Below are 20,965 nucleotides of genomic sequence, written 5' to 3'. Positions count from 1 at the left end.
TCCATGACTACAACAGTTCTCCATTCTGTCTCCATGACTTCAACAGTTCTTCCAAGTGTTTTGATCTAAAACGCAAATAAAATCACAATATTTGGTTAAAAAAAAATCACAATCCCATTATTTGCCCTTTTAGTGCAGCCCTGGCTGGAGGGAGTGTTTTCAATCCATCTGTCTCTCTCTCTCTGTGTGTGTGTGTAGTACTCACCCTGGTCTTGGCATCTATCTGAGCTCCTCTATCCAGCAGTAGAGCTACCATGTTGGTGTTCCCTCTCTTAGAGGCCACATGGAGAGGAGTTATCCCATTCTATAGACACACACACACACACACACACACACACACACACACACACACATACACACACACACACAAACACACAAACACAAACACACACACACACACACACACACACACACACACACACACACACACACACACACACACACACACACACACACACACACACACACACACACACACACACACACACACACACACAAACAGTGTCATATAATAAGACGTATTAAGAAGGGGGGGATAAGAAGTGATGACAGTAGGACCGGTCTTCACAGTGTCCTACCCTGGCTGTGAAGTCTATGGCGGCCCCTCGGTTCAGCAGGAGGGTGGAGACATTCACGTTGCCATAGTGAGCAGCGATGTGCAGGGGGGTAAACCCACTCTGTTAGGGGGAGGAGAGAGAGAGAAGAGGGAGGAGGAGTAGATGGAGGAGGGAAGGGAGAATGTGAAATAGAGAGAGAGAGAGAGAGAGGACCAAGAGAGGGATGGGGAAACGAAAAGAAAGAGAGAATAGAAAGACACATGAGATTCAGTTCAACTGCAGATCCAACAGAAGAAAGACAGACTCTTAGTTCATGCAGCATTCCCATGATGCACCACTACCGGAGAAAAAGAGCGATGAGGAAATAAAATCAAGAAAAGAGAGGAAAGAGAAAGCTAATGAATCAGTACAGTACAGACTACGCCTGGTGGCCCCTGGTCAGTACATGATACAGTACAGACTACAACATGTGGCCCCTGGTCAGTACATGATACAGTACAGACTACACTCTGTGGTCCCTGGTCAGTACATGATACAGTACAGACTACACTCTGTGGGCCCTATATAGTAGTGCACTATATAGGGAGTAGGGTGCCATAGGGCTCAGAACTAAAGTAGTGCACCATATAGGGAGTAGGGTGCCATAGGGCTCTGGTCTAAAGTAATGCACTATATAGGGAGTAGGGTGCCATAGGGCTCTGGTCTAAAGTAGTGCACTATATAGGGAATAGGGTGCCATAGGGTTCTGGTCTAAAGCAATGCACCATATAGGGAATAGGGTGCCATTTGGGCAGCAGATTTGTAGACACTAATCATGCGACTGAAAAAGAAACAAATAATCTATTATTGTCTGAACAGAAAAACTAAGAGAGCCAAAGGTAGACCTAACACTACATTTACCTATAACACTACATTAAGCCTATAACACTACATTAAGCCTATAACACTACATTAAGCCTATAACACTACATTAAGCATATAACACTACATTAAGCCTATAACACTACATTAAGCCTATAACACTACATTAAGCTTATAACACTACATTAAGCCTATAACACTACATTAAGTCTATAACACTACATGAAGTTTATAACACTACATTAAGCCTATAACACTACATTAAGCCTATAACACTACATGAAGTCTATAACACTACATTAAGCCTATAACACTACATTAAGCCTATAACACTACATTAAGCCTATAACACTACATGAAGTTTATAACACTACATTAAGCCTATAACACTACATTAAGCCTATAACACTACATTAAGCCTATAACACTACATTAAGCCTATAACACTACATGAAGTTTATAACACTACATTAAGCCTATAACACTACATTAAGCTTATAACACTACATGAAGGTTATAACACTACATTAAGCCTATAACACTACATTAAGCCTATAACACTACATTAAGCCTATAACACTACATTAAGCCTATAACACTACATGAAGTTTATAACACTACATTAAGCCTATAACACTACATTAAGCCTATAACACTACATTAAACCTATAACACTACATTAAGCCTATAACACTACATGAAGTTTATAACACTACATTAAGCCTATACCACTACATTAAGCCTATAACACTACATTAAGCCTATAACACTACATTAAGCCTATAACAATACATGAAGTTTATAACACTACATTAAGCCTATAACACTACATTAAGCCTATAACACTACATTAAGCCTATAACACTACATTAAGCCTATAACACTACATGAAGTTTATAACACTACATTAAACCTATAACACTACATTAAGCCTATAACACTACATTAAACCTATAACACTACATTAAGCCTATAACACTACATTAAGCCTATAACACTACATTAAGCCTATAACACTACATTAAGCCTATAACACTACATTAAAGCCTATAACACTACATTAAGCCTATAACACTACATTAAGCCTATAACACTACATTACGCCTATAACACTACATTAAGCCTATAACACTACATTAAGCCTATAACACTACATTAAGCTTATAACACTACATTAAGCCTATAACACTACATTAAGTCTATAACACTACATGAAGTTTATAACACTACATTAAGCCTATAACACTACATTAAGCCTATAACACTACATGAAGTCTATAACACTACATTAAGCCTATAACACTACATTAAGCCTATAACACTACATTAAGCCTATAACACTACATGAAGTTTATAACACTACATTAAGCCTATAACACTACATTAAGCCTATAACACTACATTAAGCCTATAACACTACATTAAGCCTATAACACTACATTAAGCCTATAACACTACATTAAGCCTATAACAATACATGAAGTTTATAACACTACATTAAGCCTATAACACTACATTAAGCCTATAACACTACATTAAGCCTATAACACTACATTAAGCCTATAACACTACATGAAGTTTATAACACTACATTAAACCTATAACACTACATTAAACCTATAACACTACATTAAGCCTATAACACTACATTAAGCCTATAACACTACATGAAGTTTATAACACTACATTAAGCCTATAACACTACATTAAGCCTATAACACTACATGAAGTTTATAACACTACATTAAGCCTATAACACTACATTAAGCCTATAACACTACATTAAGCCTATAACACTACATGAAGTTTATAACACTACATTAAGCCTATAACACTACATTAAGTCTATAACACTACATGAAGTTTATAACACTACATTAAGCCTATAACACTACATTAAGCCTATAACACTACATGGAGTCTATAACACTACATTAAGCCTATAACACTACATTAAGCCTATAACACTACATTAAGCCTATAACACTACATGAAGTTTATAACACTACATTAAGCCTATAACACTACATTAAGCCTATAACACTACATTAAGCCTATAACACTACATTAAGCCTATAACACTACATGAAGTTTATAACACTACATTAAGCCTATAACACTACATTAAGCTTATAACACTACATTAAGTTTATAACACTACATTAAGCCTATAACACTACATTAAGCCTATAACACTACATTAAGCCTATAACACTACATGAAGTTTATAACACTACATTAAGCCTATAACACTACATTAAGCCTATAACACTACATTAAACCTATAACACTACATTAAGCCTATAACACTACATGAAGTTTATAACACTACATTAAGCCTATAACACTACATTAAGCCTATAACACTACATTAAGCCTATAACACTACATTAAGCCTATAACACTACATGAAGTTTATAACACTACATTAAGCCTATAACACTACATTAAGCCTATAACACTACATTAAGCCTATAACACTACATGAAGTTTATAACACTACATTAAACCTAAAACACTACATTAAACCTATAACACTACATTAAGCCTATAACACTACATTAAGCCTATAACACTACATGAAGTTTATAACACTACATTAAGCCTATAACACTACATTAAGCCTATAACACTACATGAAGTTTATAACACTATATTAAGCCTATAACACTATATTAAGCCTATAACACTACATTAAGCCTATAACACTACATTAAGCCTATAACACTACATTAAGTCTATAACACTACATTAAGCCTATAACACTACATTAAGCTTATAACACTACATGAAGTTTATAACACTACATTAAGCCTATAACACTACATTAAGCCTATAACACTACATGAAGTTTATAACACTACATTAAGCCTATAACACTACATTAAGCCTATAACACTACATTAAACCTATAACACTACATTAAGCCTATAACACTACATGAAGTTTATAACACTACATTAAGCCTATAACACTACATTAAGCCTATAACACTACATTAAGCCTATAACACTACATTAAGCCTATAACACTACATGAAGTTTATAACACTACATTAAGCCTATAACACTACATTAAGCCTATAACACTACATTAAGCCTATAACACTACATGAAGTTTATAACACTACATTAAACCTATAACACTACATTAAACCTATAACACTACATTAAGCCTATAACACTACATTAAGCCTATAACACTACATGAAGTTTATAACACTACATTAAGCCTATAACACGACATTAAGCCTATAACACTACATGAAGTTTATAACACTACATTAAACCTATAACACTACATTAAGACTATAACACTACATGAAGTTTATAACACTATATTAAGCCTATAACACTATATTAAGCCTATAACACTACATTAAGCCTATAACACTACATTAAGCCTATAACACTACATTAAGTCTATAACACTACATTAAGCATATAACACTACATTAAGCTTATAACACTACATGAAGTTTATAACACTACATTAAGCCTATAACACTACATTAAGCCTATAACACTACATGAAGTTTATAACACTACATTAAGCCTATAACACTACATTAAGCCTATAACACTACATTAAACCTATAACACTACATTAAGCCTATAACACTACATGAAGTTTATAACACTACATTAAGCCTATAACACTACATTAAGCCTATAACACTACATTAAGCCTATAACACTACATTAAGCCTATAACACTACATGAAGTTTATAACACTACATTAAGCCTATAACACTACATTAAGCCTATAACACTACATTAAGCCTATAACACTACATGAAGTTTATAACACTACATTAAACCTATAACACTACATGAAGTTTATAACATTACATGAAGTTTATAACACTACATTAAGCCTATTAGACTACATTAAGTCTATAACACTACATTAAACCTATAACACTACATTAAGGCTATAACACTACATTAAACTATAACACTACATTAAGTCTATAACACTACATTAATCCTATAACACTACATTAAGGCTATAACACTACATTAAACTATAACACTACATTAAGTCTATAACACTTCATTAAGCCTATAACACTACATTAAACATATAACACTACATGAAGGTTATAACACTACATTAAACCTATAACACTACATGAAGTTTATAACACTACATTAAGTCTATAACACTACATTAAGCCTATAACACTACATTAAACCTATAACACTACATTAAACCTATAACACTACATTAAACCTATAACACTACATTAAGCCTATAACACTACATTAAACCTATAACACTACATTAATCCTATAACACTACATTAAACCTATAACACTACATTAAACCTATAACACTACATTAAGCCTATAACACTACATTAAACCTATAACACTACATTAATCCTATAACACTACATTAAACCTATAACACTACATTAAGCCTATAACACTACATTAAACCTATAACACTACATTAAGCCTATAACACTACATTAAACCTATAACACTACATTAATCCTATAACACTACATTAAACCTACATAGAAAAAAATAGAACAAAATAACAGAGAATGTGACAATAAAGAAGTAAAATAAAGAATAAAGAACAGCACAGTAAGCGACTAGCCACTACAGAGCTCTGTTAGACAGACGGGACATACAGACAATTATATATGGAAATATATATAAAAACAGATTGATATAAAAGCAGCTATATGACAGAGTTAGTGGTAGATATTATCCTCTTACCTTCCCATTCTGGGAGACATGGGGCGATTAAGAAACATAGTTAACCTACCATACTAATACAATATATATAAATATTATCATAATATTATAATATAACCAACCATACTAATATAATATATATAATTATTATCATAATATTATAATATAACCAACCATACTAATACAATATATATAAATATTATCATAATATAACCAACCATACTAATACAATATATATAAATATTATCATGATATTATAATATAACCAACCATACTAATACAATATATATAAATATTATCATGATATTACAATATAACCAACCATACTAATACAATATATATAAATATTATCATGATATTATAATATAACCAACCATACTAATATAATATATATAAATATTATCATAATATTATAATATAACCAACCATACTAATATAATATATATAAATATTATCATAATATAACCAACCATACTAATATAATATATATAAATATTATCATAATATTATAATATAACCAACCATACTAATATAATATATATAAATATTATCATAATATAACCTACCATACTAATACAATATATATATAAATATTATCATAATATTATAATATAACCAACCATACTAATACAATATATATAAATATTATCATGATATTATAATATAACCAACCATACTAATATAATATATATAAATATTATCATGATATTAGAATATATCCAACCATACTGCAAGGCAGACTATGTGACCAAATGGCACCCTATTCCCTATTATAGTGCACTACTTTTAACCAGGGCCCACAGTGCACTATATAGGTAATAGGGTGCCATTTGAGAGGCATCCTATGACAAACTACACAGGTATTGCAGAAAGGTGATGGTGCCCTGTAAGATTTAGTGGGTGAGTTCACATGCTGTGTTTCATCAACTAGGTGATGTTATTATGTGTTAGTTCCTGACGTTAAAAACACAGTAACATACACAAAGCACAGATACAACTACAACAAAGGCTCTCTGTTTCAGGGGGGAAAATGTTATTTTCTTGGAAACAAAGACTTCAACACCGAAGAAACCCACTTTTAAAGGTGTAAAACAATGTTTTAAAAAAAAAAGTTGAAACATTCAGACATGCTCAGGACCAGGAGGCTGTTACAACAAGTCTATTTACTGGTAGAGTCAAACACTCGTATCCAACAGGCAGACAGACAGACAGACACAGACAGGCAGGCAGAGACAGACAGACAGACAACAGACACATAGGCAGATAGACAGACAGACAGGCAGGCAAAGACAGACAGACGCAGGCACAGACAGACAGACAGACAGACAGACAGACAGACAGACAGACAGACAGACAGACAGACAGACAGACAGACAGACAGACAGACAGACAGACAGACAGACAGACAGACAGACAGACAGACAGACAGACAGACAGACAGACAGACAGACAGACAGACAGACAGACAGACAGACAGACAGACAGACAGACAGACACTAGATGCTAGATGTAGTGAAGAGCATGTCAGAGTCCATCATGCAGTATTTAACACAGGTCTGATGTCAACATAGGAACTACAGAGCAGAGCTAGATGAAGGTGAAGAAGGAAGAGGGGAGGAGAGGAGGGGAGGGAATGGGTAGAATCAACATGTATACCTCTGCAGTTCTGTTAACCATCATCTGATAATGCCGCAGAGAGAGGAGAGGAGAGGAGAGGAGAGGAGAGGAGAGGAGAGGAGAGGAGAGGAGAGGAGAGGAGAGGAGAGGAGAGGAGAGGAGAGGAGAGGAGAGGAGAGGAGAGGAGAGGAGAGGAGAGGAGAGGAGAGGAGAGGAGGAGGAGGAAAAGGAGGAGGTAGTTTGGTTGTTACACAGGGAACAGGGCAGGCAACGGCATTATAAGACAAGATGACCTCACACCAAAACCCCCACACAGGATGCTGTCATGTCTGCATACAGGTCACATGACAGATACGTCTCCAGAATCACTTTTAAAGACACAGTATTGAAACAGAGAAACAGTACATGCAAGTCTGTCACCAACCCTCTTTTATCCTCCACCCCCTCTATCCCCCATCCTCCCTCCACCCCCTCTACCCCCCATCCTCCCCCCTCCTCTCTCCTCCTCCTCTCTCCTCCTCCCCTCCCCCAGCTTCCCTCCCAACACCTCTCACCTTGTTCTGTCCATCAGAAATGTAATCTTCCTCTTCCTCCCCTCTCCCCCTCCCTCCCTCCCTCCCTCCCTCCTCTCCTCTCCTCTCCTCTCCTCTCCTCTCCTCTCCTCTCCTCTCCTCCCTCTTCGGGGTACCTTGCTCTGAACATCAGCGTTGTGGTCATTCTGTAGCAGCAGGGCAGCTGCCTTGGTGTCATCCTTCCGGGCAGCGATGTGCAGGGCAGGCAGCCGCACCTGGATGGACACATTTGATTGGATCATTAAAAGACATCAACAGACAGTCCAGACATTTCAACAACTTGTATAGGATGACACAATAAAAGTCAATGACTCATTTCCATTGTGGATAGTGCCTCTCAACCCTCCTCCTCGGTGACCCCGAGACGGTTCACCATGTTGTCGTAGACCTGAACTACCTCACCAGATTCACCTAGTCACCTAGTCAACTAGGTGAATCAGGTGTGCCAGCTGTGGAATAGATCAAAGACATGGAACGGCTGAGGGCCTGTTGGAGAGAGGTACATGGTACAATACATTGTAATATGTGGTGCTCCCGAGTGGCGCAGGGGTCTAAGGTACCTCATCTCAGTGCTAGAAGCGTCACTACAGACCCTGGTTCAATTCCAGGCAGTATCACAATCGGCCGTGATTGGGAGTCCCATAGAGCGGAGCACAATTGGCCCAGCGTCGTCCGGGTTTGGCAGGGGTAGGCCGTCATTGTAAATAAGAATTTGTTTTGAACTGACTTGCCTGGTTAAATAAAGGTTAAAGGTTAAATAATACTATTATTACCTTGCCCTTGGTGTCATGCTCCAGGAGGAGAGAGACCACCTGGTTATGACACTGCTGCAAGGCTATGGCCAGGGGGGTGAACCCATCCTACAGGAGGAGGAGAGGAGGAGAGAGAGGGGAGAGAGGGGGAGAGGGGGGAGAGAGGAGGGGGAGAGGGGAGAGAGGGGAGGAGAGGGGGAAAGATATCCAAATTCACAAATCTTGAGACAAACACCTACCTACACACACCTACACACACACACACCTACACACACACACACACACACACACACACCTACCTCAGTAGCAGTGCTCTGGTTCCCTCCATTCTCCAGCAGGTATCTGACCACCTCCAGGTGATTCTCCTGGGCTGCCATGTAGAGAGGAGTGAAGCCATTCTGGAGGACACACACACACACACACACACATTCAAACCGACACACACACACACACACACACACACACACACACACACATTCAAACCGACACACACACACACACACACACACACACACACACACACACACACACACACACACACACACACACACACACGGTTACTGAGAAGGTATGTTACCTGTTCCATTAGCAGGTCATTGATCCAAAGAGAATTATAGTCAGTGTCCAAAGATACACTTTAATGTGCAAATGGAGACTGGTAGTATTATACAGTGGAGACTGGTAGTATTATATAGTGGAGACTGGTGGTATTATATAGTGGAGACTGGTAGTATTATACAGTGGAGACTGGTAGTAGTATACAGTGGAGACTGGCAGTATTATACAGTGGAGACTGGTGGTATTATACAGTGGAGACTGGTAGTATTATACAGTGGAGACTGGTAGTATTATACAGTGGAGACTGGTAGTATTATACAGTGGAGACTGGTAGTATTATACAGTGGAGACTGGTAGTATTATACAGTGGAGACTGGTAGTATTATACAGTGGAGACTGGTAGTATTATACAGTGGAGACTGGTAGTAGTATACAGTGGAGACTGGTAGTATTATACAGTGGAGACTGATAGTATTATACAGTGGAGACTGATAGTATTATACAGTGTCTATGCCACTATCCCACATGGTACTGGGGTCACAGCCTATATGAGCATCATGAAGTCTATCTGTCTGACCTGTGATTGGGCGTTGATGTCGGCTCCTCTCTTCAGCAGCAGTCTAGCTACTTCCTTCTGTCCGGCCAGCGAGGCGATGTGGAGGGCTGTGTTCCCTTTCTGCAGGGAGAGGAGCATTAGGATAGGATGGTTCAGTGTGTGTGTGTGTGTGTTTATGTGTGTGTGCATGTGCATGTAGCAGTAGGTGTGTGTGTGTGTGTGTGTGTGTGTGTGTGGTGTGTGTGTGTGTGTGTGTGTGTGTGTGTGTGTGTGTGTGTGTGTGTGTGTGTGTGTGTGTTTGTTTATTTGTTTGTTTGTGTGTGTGTGTGGCAGTGTGTGTGTGTGGCAGTAGGTGGTAACAGCGTAGCCTCTATGCTAACACCTTTACCAGTCACCTGTTTAAAGGTCAGGCTGCAGCCCAGCTGTCTATCAACTCTAGGTTAACATCTTGGTGGCACTATGTTGTCTCCTCAGATAACTCCTCAATAACATGCCAGATAACTCCTCAATAACATGTCAGATAACACCTCAATAACATGTCAGATAACTCCTCAATAACATGTCAGATATCTTGTCAGATAATTCCTCAATAACATGTCAAATAAAATTTCAGATAACTCCTCAATAACATTTCAGATGACTCCTCAATAACATGTCAGATAAGTCCTCAATAACATGTCAGATAACTCCTCAATAACATGTCAGATAACTCCGCAATAACATGTCAGATAACTCATATATAACATGTCAGATAACTCCTCAATAACATGTCAGTTAACTCCTCAATAACATGTCAAATAACATTTCAGATAACTCCTCAATAACATGTCAGATGACTTCTCAATGACATGTCAGATAACTCCGCAATAACATGTCAAATAACATTTCAGATAACCCCTCAATAACATGTCAGATAACTCCTCAATAACATGTCAGATAATTCCTCAATAACATGTCAGATAACTCCTCAATAACATGTCAGATAACTCCTCAATAACATGTCAGATAACTCCTCAATAACATGTCAGAATACTCCTCAATAACACGGCAAATAACATGTCAGATAACTCCTCAATGACATGTCAGATAACTCCTCAATAACATGTCAAATAACTCCTCAGTAACATGTCAGATAACTCCTTAAAAACATGTCAGATCACTAGAAGTGTCAGTAAAGATCTGGCTGCTAACCTATTGAGGTGTGAAAGATGTGCGAATCAGAGGCGTGGATTAATTAAATAATAATAATACGCCTATATACCATTTAGCAGACGTTTTGTATCCAAAGTGACTTACAGTAGTGTGCACACACATTTCCATTCAGATGGCCCCAGTGGGGATCAAATTGAGTGAAGGGTAAGGAGTGAGGGGGGGTGAGAGACGAGGGGGCGAGGGGGTAAGGAGGGTGAGATTCCCTGGAGGTTGTTTATGGTAGTTGGCGGCTAAAGAGCGTGCCCCATCACCTGAGAACCCCACTGGATCAGGTAACACACACCCTGCCAGGGGGGCTGGTATTCTGGTCTCACACTGATATACTGTACCTCTCTCTCTCTCTCTCTCTCTCTCTAACTCTCTGTTTCTCTCTCTCCCTAACTCTCTGTCTCTCTCTCTCTCTCTATCTCTATCTCTCTCTCTCTGTCTCTCGACACCCAGAAGGAGTGGGATTCCTAGCAGTGATTTAGACTTTAGAGACACTGATACTCTGCTTTCATCCTCTCTCTCCCTCCCTACCTCCCTCTTCTTAGTACTAGAGAGTATAAATGGCTTCGCTCCACCGTTCTCTATCTCTCTCCAACCCCGTTTCAATTCAATGCAAAGGACTTTATTGGCATGGGAAACATATGTTTACATTGCCAAAGCAATTGGAATAGACAATAAACAAAAGTGAAATAAACAAGGGAAACATCAGTAAAAATTACACTCACAAAAGTTTTCAAATAATAGAGACATTTCAAATGTTATATTATTGTTTACGTACAGTGTTGTAACAATGTGCAAGTAGTTGAAATATGAAAGGGAAGACAAACAGATAAATACAGGTTGTATTTAGAATGTTGTTTGTGTTCCACTGGTTGCCCTTTTCTCATGGCAACGGGACACATCTTGCTGCTGTGACTGCTCACTGCGGTATTATTGTCTAACAAACAGCATATAGGAGTTTATCAATGTTTGAATTGTTTTCAAATTCCTCGCTCGCTCCCCACCTCTCTTTCCCCCCTCTCTCTATCCACCTCTCTCTCTTCCTCTCCCACCTCTCTCTATCCACCTCTCTCTCTCCCCCCACCTCTCTCTCTCTCTCCCCCCTCTCTCCCCCCCACATCTCTCTCTCCCCCCTCTCTATAAACCTCTCTCTTCCTCTCCCCCCTCTTTATCCACCTCTCTCTCTTCCTCTCCCACCCCCCCACCTGTCTCTATCCACCCCCCCACCCCCCCCCCCCCCCCCCCCAGTATAATCTAAAGGTCTCAGAACCTTTAGCAGCAGCATCAACAGCTGAATTTCTGTCTTAACAGATCTGGGACCAGGCTAATTAACTACTAACTACAGTAAGTACAATACTACTAAATGTATAAAGGTTGGGGTCAATACTACTAAATGTATAAAGGTTGGGGTCAATACTACTAAATGTATAAAGGTTGGGGTCAATACTACTAAATGTATAAAGGTTGGGATCAATACTACTAAATGTATAAAGGTTGGGGTCAATACTACTAAATGTATAAAGGTTGGGGTCAATTCAAACGAAATGTATAAAGGTTGGGGTCAATACTACTAAATGTATAAAGGTTGGGGTCAATACTACTAAATGTATAAAGGTTGGGATCAATACTACTAAATGTATAAAGGTTGGGGTCAATTCAAACGAAATGTATAAAGGTTGGGGTCAATACTACTAAATGTATAAAGGTTGGGGTCAATACTACTAAATGTATAAAGGTTGGGATCAATACTACTAAATGTATAAAGGTCGGGGTCAATTCAAACTAAATGTATAAAGGTTGGGGTCAAGCACTGAGCAAATTTCAGGTCTGCTGAGTGCAAACTTGAACGTTGTGAAAATTCCATGCAACATCCGGCGCACTTTTACTGTGGACACTGAGGCTGTAACTGAGGCTGTAACTGAGGCTGTAACTGAGGCTGTAACTGAGTCTGTAACTGAGGCTGTAACTGAGGCTGTAACTGAGGCTGTAACTGAGGCTGTAACTGAGTCTGTAACTGAGGCTGTAACTGAGGCTGTAACTGAGTCTGTAACTGAGGCTGTAACTGAAGCTGTAACTGAGGCTGTAACTGAGTCTGTAACTGAGGCTGTAACTGAAGCTGTACCCGCTTTAAGTTACAGTTATAACAGTGGCCAAGTAGACTACTGTGGCTATGTGATCACAACCAGAGTGGCCTACCATCAAAAACAATGGAGAAAATGCATCCCAGAACATTTTAACATGGAAACAGCTGTTCTATCATTCGGACTACAGTAGCAGCCAATGTTTGGTGTTCAATGTAGGCCTACATTCCATGAGACTTTTGAAAAAAAACATGCATGGCTTGGCATTAACCTGTTTATCCACTTGTCCTTCAGACAAGGAGGTGACTGAAAATGCCGTTGGTGTTGTTTGATGCAAGAAACCACTTTACAAAATAAAATGAATCATTATCCCCATACCATTATTACAAAGAATCAGACAAATTATGCTACCCTCTGCCTATTGGCTACTTAGCTTATTCAAGCCTGTCTCAAAATACAACACTGCCCCTTTAAGACAAAAAAAAAGCTCTTTACCTGACTCGCTTATCAAAGATGTCTAGAAATGTACACGTTTTGTGCTCTTGTAGGAAGCAATCACTTCCCCTATTGCTGACTACAAATGATCTATAACTGCGCTAATAACTCACTAACTAGCAAAGGATATGAACAAATGTGCACACGTGGCTACATACAGCTCTCACTTTGATTTCAAAACAAGCACATCTACTCATGACAGCTCATGCTGTAAACACAGTCCAGTTCAAAGTGAATGGCACAGATCCATATATGGCAATGGTCTATTTGCATATAGGCCTACTGCAGCTCTGATTGGTTATAGCACACCGGTCTGTGTAGAGTATGGACATGAGTTGTACCTGTCGACGGCAATAGAATCCTACTCCGTGTTCGGCCTATAACAAAATCTCTTGCATAGTTTAGTTTTGCATACCATAGTTTTTTTTCTTTCTGGGACGTTGCATAGAAATTGGCTAATATTGCCTTGATTCGATGACAATTCCCACAGTAAAGGGAAACGTTGATAGTGTTAACTAACAGGGAAAACTCAAAAAAGTTAGTTGAAATTCAATACTCGTGCTTCTCTGCGCAGGCTGATATTTATTCTGCATGGCGGTCCTGAGGGAGCTTAGAGGGATCATTGGTTGGGGTCAATTTAAACTTTTTTTTTTATCCCCAACAAATAAAAAATAAATATCATAAATAGCTTCAGGTTATTGAGAAGTCATTGAAAATTGATTTTTTTTTCAATTATTCAATTGGAATTTTGGTTTACTTCCTGACATGTATGGTAGCTAGCTACAGTAGCTACAGTACCTTAGTAGCAGAGTCGACGGCGGAGCCTCTCTCCAGTAGTTCTTCCACCAGGTCCTCATGGCCCTCCTTAGCTGCCAGGTGCAGCGCATTCAGACCATTCTGGAACAGAGAAACACAGGTCTCAGGTCAGCTTATTAAACATAATAACTAAGACATTCAGACCATTCTGGAACAGAGAAACACAGGTCTCAGGTCAGCTTTTTAAACATAATAACTAAGACATTCAGATCATTCTATAACAGCGACAGAGACAGGCCTGGAGTCAGTTTATGAATATAACAACTAAGGCATTCAGACCGTTCTATGACAAGAAACACAGGTCTCAGGTCAGTGATATAAACATAAGAACTAATGCCAAAATGTCACCTTATTCCCTCTATAGTGCACTACTTTTGACCAGGGCCCATAGGGTTTCATATGGGAGACAACCTGAGTCAGTTAGATGGTAACACGAGAACCAAGACATTCAGCCCGTTCTACAACAACAAACACAGGTCATTTCTACCTATTTTATCATGAAGATATTTCACTGTGTTATTGTTTTAGTGGGTTTTTTTGCGCTTGAAGACCATTCAAAAAAAGAGGAAGTGGTCACGCCAGGATTTCCTTACACCGGATGTCAACAAGTCATATTGAATCAGTGGACTGTTGTCTATCCCATTCAACCAGAGGAAACAATGTAGACGTCCTTCTCATCTCAGCTCGTGTATCGGACTGTTACCTAGCAACGGTACGTCTTAAAATATGTCCGACATACAACATAAACAGTCCAAAATAGAACAGTGTAGGGTTTTAAATAAGTACCAACACTCAAACCACACGGAGAAATCAGTTGTAAACATACCAGGTGAGCGATTCAGCCCGCTAAAGAGCAAAGGAAACATTCTCTGGTCAGTTTAGATTCAACAGCTAATATGTTCATTAGCAACACAGGGGAGATGGCTAATTTGAGAACAGTATTTCTAACACATCAGGCATTCAGACAGACCAATGAGACAACAGGAAACACAGATCTGAGTTCAGTTATAAACATAAGAACCAAAGCATTCGGATCAATGTTCAGAAGGAACACAGAGCAGGTCATGAAATTAGATAGAGCATCAATACTGGGCTTCCGAGTGGCGCAGCGGTCTAAGGCGCTGCATCTCAGTGCTAGAGACGTCACTACATCTATTAAACTTGAAATTAACCAAATTTAAAATATAATTTTTTTAAACAAATTCTTAATTACAATGACGGCCTACCCCGGCCAAACACGGACGACGCTGGGCCAATTGTGCGACAAACTATGGGACTCCCAATCACGGCCGGATGTGTTACAGCCTGGAATCGAACCAGGGACTGTAGTGACACCTCTTGCATAGGCTTATTATTCAGTTTTGGTTTAAATCTCTACGTCGTCACATTTAGCCAATTCAACCTAACAGCTGTGTTGCTGCAGTGTGAGTCTTTGTAGTAATACGGCACAGATCCTGGATCAGCTGTAAACTCCGCAGCGTGAGTCTTTGTAGTAATTCGGCACAGATCCTGGATCAGTTGTAAACTCTGCAGGTTTTTAACAGGGTGCTGTTTGGGATACACACATGATGTCAACACGGCTCAGGTAGCTACAGTAGCTACATCCACTGATAACTGAAGACTAGGATAATACACAGCCGTTGTAAAGGATAACACACACACACACAAGCACCTCGTCCTCGTCTTCCTCCATCCTGTCGTGTGTAGCCAGAGGAGCGAGAGGAATCCCAGCCCTCTCCTCCTCCTTCTCCTCCTCCTACACCAGACTATCCCTCCTTCTCCTCCTCCTACACCTGACTATCGCTCTTCTATTCTATTCTCTTCTCCTCTATTCTTTATCTTCTTTTCTCTCCTCTTCTTCTGGTCTGGTAATCTCTTCTTCTTCTGGTCTGGTAATCTCTTCTTCTTCTGGTCTGGTATTCTCTTCTTCTTCTGGTCTGGTACTCTCTTCTTCTTCTGGTCTGGTAATCTCTTCTTCTGGTCTGGTAATCTCTTCTTCTTCTGGTCTGGTACTCTCTTCTTCTGGTCTGGTAATCTCTTCTTCTTCTGGTCTGGTAATCTCTTCTTCTGGTCTGGTAATCTCCTCTTCTGGTCTGGTAATCTCTTCTTCTGGTCTGGTAATCTCTTCTTCTTCTGGTCTGGTAATCTCTTCTTCTGGTCTGGTAATCTCCTCTTCTGGTCTGGTAATCTCTTCTTCTTCTGGTCTGGTAATCTCTTCTTCTGGTCTGGTAATCTCCTCTTCTGGTCTGGTAATCTCTTCTTCTGGTCCGGTAATCTCCTCTTCTTCTGGTCTGGTAATCTCTTCTTCTTCTGGTCTGGTACTCTCTTCTTCTTCTGGTCTGGTAATCTCTTCTTCTGGTCTGGTAATCTCTTCTTCTTCTGGTCTGGTAATCTCTTCTTCTGGTCTGGTAATCTCCTCTTCTGGTCTGGTAATCTCTTCTTCTGGTCTGGTAATCTCTTCTTCTTCTGGTCTGGTACTCTCTTCTTCTTCTGGTCTGGTATTCCAATAAAGATGAATCAGCTCCAGAAGATGAAGCACCACGGTGCAGGCTCTCCCCTTGCTCTCCCTTTTCACCTCCTGCCTGGCTCCAGAGGTTTGGATGTTAAGGGTCCTGTCTGCCTCCTCCTGCCCCCCTGCGGGCTCTCTCAGTCGGGTTGAGAGAGGAGCTACTGTCCCTCCTGGCTGGTCCTGGAGCCTTCTAAGGCACTATAGTAAAGAGAGGTGTTCCTATCCCCTTGTCCCTTCCTCTGTTTATCCACCCCCACCAATTCCAAAGCCCCCCTCAACTTGGCAGTGGCTCACACACACACACCACACACACACACACACACACACACACACACACACACACACACACACACACACACACACACACACTCACACACACACAAACAGAAGTACACACGCACGTACACACACAGTGAGTCGTTCAAATGCCAAAGAGCCATGGGGTATGGGCTTTCTGCACTGTCATAGAGACTATCAAGGACACACACATTTAGAAGCTTCTGAAAATGTCAACACTTTAAAAAAAAGGGAAAAGCAGCCTGCATTCCGGACAGGGGCCATAGAGTTTAATAGAGCACACACAGTGTGTTAGAGTAGCCTGGAAGGAGGAGGTGTGTCTCAGACAGGAGAGCACGGGCCATAGAGTTTGATAGAGCACACACAGTGTGTTAGAGTAGCCTGGAAAGAGGAGGTGTGTCTCAGACAGGAGAGCACGAGCCATAGAGTTTGATAGAGCACATACTTAGAAGGCTTCAAAGAGCAAAGATGAACCTCAGCTGATAACACTCTGCCAGGTCAACTCAGTCATGATCATGTGACACACCATGCCCTTTCATTGGCCAGCAGTTCAATATCAGGTTTCAAATACCTGGTCATTTCTGTACCAAGAAATGGGGTGCAACCAAATATATCTCTGGAATTTCCAGGGACTGACCTGGTTGGTCCCCATTGACATAAACTCAGTGGGCAGAACTGTTGTGGACAGTCTTGGGTTCAAATACTATTTCAAATCTGCCAAATACTTTGGGGCCGGTTCGCAGACACATATTAAGCCTAGACCTGGACTAAAAAGCATTCTCCATAGAGATTCTCTACTGAAAGTGCTTTTAAGAACAGGACAATGTGTAATCTGTGTCTGGGAAACTGGCCGCAAGCGTTAAGAACAGGACTAGGACTAATCTGTGTCTGGGAAACTGGCCCCAAGCGTTAAGAACAAGGACTAGGACTAATCTGTGTCTGGGAAACTGGCCCCAAGAGTTAAGAACAGGACTAGGATTAATCTGTGTCTGGGAAAATGGGCCCAAGAGTTAAGAACAAGGACTAGGACTAATCTTTGTCTGGGAAACTGGCCCCAAGCGTTTAGAACAAGGACTAGGATTAATCTGTGTATGGGAAAATGGGCCCAATAGTTAAGAACAAGGACTAGGACTAATCTGTGTCTGGAAAACTGGCAAAAGCGTTAACAGGACTAGACCTAAACTGTGTTTGGGAAAATATCTCCAAGCGTTAAGAACAGGACTGGGCCTGATCTGTGTCTGAGAAACTGGCCCCAAGTGTTAACAGAACGAAGCCTAATCTGTGTCTGGGAAACTGGGCCCAAGAGTTAAGAACAGGACTAGGACTAATCTGTGTCTGGGAAACTGGCCCAAAGATTTAAGAACAGGACTAGGACTAATCTGTGTCTGGGAAACTGGCCCCAAGAGTAAAGAACAGGACTAGGACTAATCTGTGTCTGGGAAACTGGCCCCAAGAGTAAAGAACAGGACTAGGACTAATCTGTGTCTGGGAAACTGGCCCCAACGTTTGCTTTAGCCTGCCTGGAGGGCATGCCAATTGGGCGGGGTTGGCAGTTTTCAAACTATTCAATTCTATTGGTTCCATTGAGCCAGGTAAGAAAATATCATAACCACAATAACACCCTATGGAACCAATAGAACCACAATATGCCCTATGGAACCAACAGAACCACAATAACACCATACGGAAACAATAGAACCAGAAAAACACCCTATGGAACCAATAGAACCACAATAACACCCTACGGAACCAATAGAACCACAATAACACCTTATGGAACCAATAGAACCACAATAACACCCTACGGAACCAATAGAACCACAATACCACCCAATGGAACCAATATAACCACAATAACACCCTACGGAACCAACAGAACCACAATAACACCCTACGGAACCAATAGAACCACAATAACACCCTATGGAACCAATAGAACCACAATAACACCCAGCAGAGCCAATATAACCACAATAACACCTTAATGAACCAATAGAACCACAATAACACCCTATGGAACCAATATAACTACAATAACACCCTATGGAACCAGTAGAACCACAATAACACCCTATGGAACCAATATAACCACAATAACACCCTATGGAACCAATAGAACCACAATAGGTCTATAGGTGACTGGAGGAAGCGTTTATTCCAGATAAAACAACCTCTCTGCCACACACAGTGACCTCTCTAACACACATAGAGACCTCTCTGATACACAGAAACCGCTCTGATACACATATGGACCTCTCTAATACACATAGAGACCTCTCTGATACACAGAAACCGCTCTGATAAACATAGAGACCTCTCTAATACACATGGAGACCTCTCTGATACACATGGAGACCTCTCTGATACACACAGAGACCTCTCTAATACACATAGAGACCTCTCTGACACACACAGTGACCTCTCTAATACACACAGAGACCTCTCTAATACACATGGAGACCTCTCTGATACACATATGGACCTCTCTAACACACATAGAGACCTCTCTGATACACAGAAACCTCTCTGATACACATATGGACCTCTCTAATACACATAGAGACCTCTCTGATACACAGAAACCGCTCTGATAAACATAGAGACCTCTCTAATACACATGGAGACCTCTCTGATACACATGGAGACCTCTCTGATACACACAGAGACCTCTCTAATACACATAGAGACCTCTCTGACACACACAGTGACCTCTCTGATAAACATATGGACCTCTCTAATACATATAGAGACCTCTCTAATACACACAGAGACCTCTCTAATACACACAGTGACCTCTCTAATACACACCGAGACCTCTCTAATACACACAGAGACCTCTCTAATACACACGGAGACCTCTCTAATACACACCGAGACCTCTCTAATACACACCGAGACCTCTCTAATACACACAGAGACCTCTCTAATACACACAGAGACCTCTCTAATACACACAGAGACCTCTCTAATACACACAGATAACTCTCTAATACACATATGGACCTCTCTAATACACACAGAGACCTCTCTAATACACACAGATACCTCTCTAATACACATATGGACCTCTCTAATACACACAGAGACCTCTCTAATACACACAGATACCTCTCTAATACACATATGGATCTCTCTAATACACACAGATACCTCTCTAATACACACAGAGACCTCTCTAATACACACAGAGACCTCTCTAATACACACAGAGACCTCTCTAATACACACAGAGATCTCTCTAATACACACAGATACCTCTCTAATACACACAGGACTTAATCCTCTTTTCTGGGTGAACTGGGAGAGAGGGACAAACAGATCCCTGTATCCATCTCACCACCTGGCTTATTAATTTAGCTAATGCACTAGCCTACAACACAC

The 20,965-nt window shown here is 40.1% G+C and overlaps 1 protein-coding gene across 11 annotated transcripts in view; it reads right to left on the bottom strand.

The window, feature by feature from the left end:
- LOC106592866 (uncharacterized) overlaps nucleotides 1-20,965 on the bottom strand; it is a 182,761-nt gene that overhangs the window by 109,492 nt on the left and 52,304 nt on the right. For 8 of the 11 annotated variants that reach the window (XM_082978216.1, XM_082978209.1, XM_082978212.1 and 5 more), the window contains exons 3-10: nucleotides 14,761-14,859; nucleotides 10,208-10,306; nucleotides 9,372-9,470; nucleotides 9,094-9,180; nucleotides 8,437-8,535; nucleotides 7,788-7,811; nucleotides 579-677; nucleotides 206-304 (exon numbers count right to left, since the gene is read on the bottom strand). In XM_082978216.1, coding sequence (XP_082834342.1) covers nucleotides 206-304; nucleotides 579-677; nucleotides 7,788-7,811; nucleotides 8,437-8,535; nucleotides 9,094-9,180; nucleotides 9,372-9,470; nucleotides 10,208-10,306; nucleotides 14,761-14,859 — 705 coding nt within the window. Of the gene's footprint in view, nucleotides 1-205; nucleotides 305-578; nucleotides 678-7,787; nucleotides 7,812-8,436; nucleotides 8,536-9,093; nucleotides 9,181-9,371; nucleotides 9,471-10,207; nucleotides 10,307-14,760; nucleotides 14,860-16,450; nucleotides 16,586-20,965 lie in introns of those variants that run through there. The other 3 variants (XM_082978211.1, XM_082978220.1, XM_082978215.1) reach the window with 2 other exon arrangements.

This window comes from Salmo salar, chromosome 08, assembly GCF_965601325.2.
Source record: "Salmo salar chromosome 08, fSalSal1, whole genome shotgun sequence".
Lineage (NCBI taxonomy): Eukaryota > Metazoa > Chordata > Actinopteri > Salmoniformes > Salmonidae > Salmo > Salmo salar.
The sequence above is the reverse complement of the archived record's forward strand: the minus strand, read 5'-3'. Positions and strand labels throughout refer to the sequence as shown.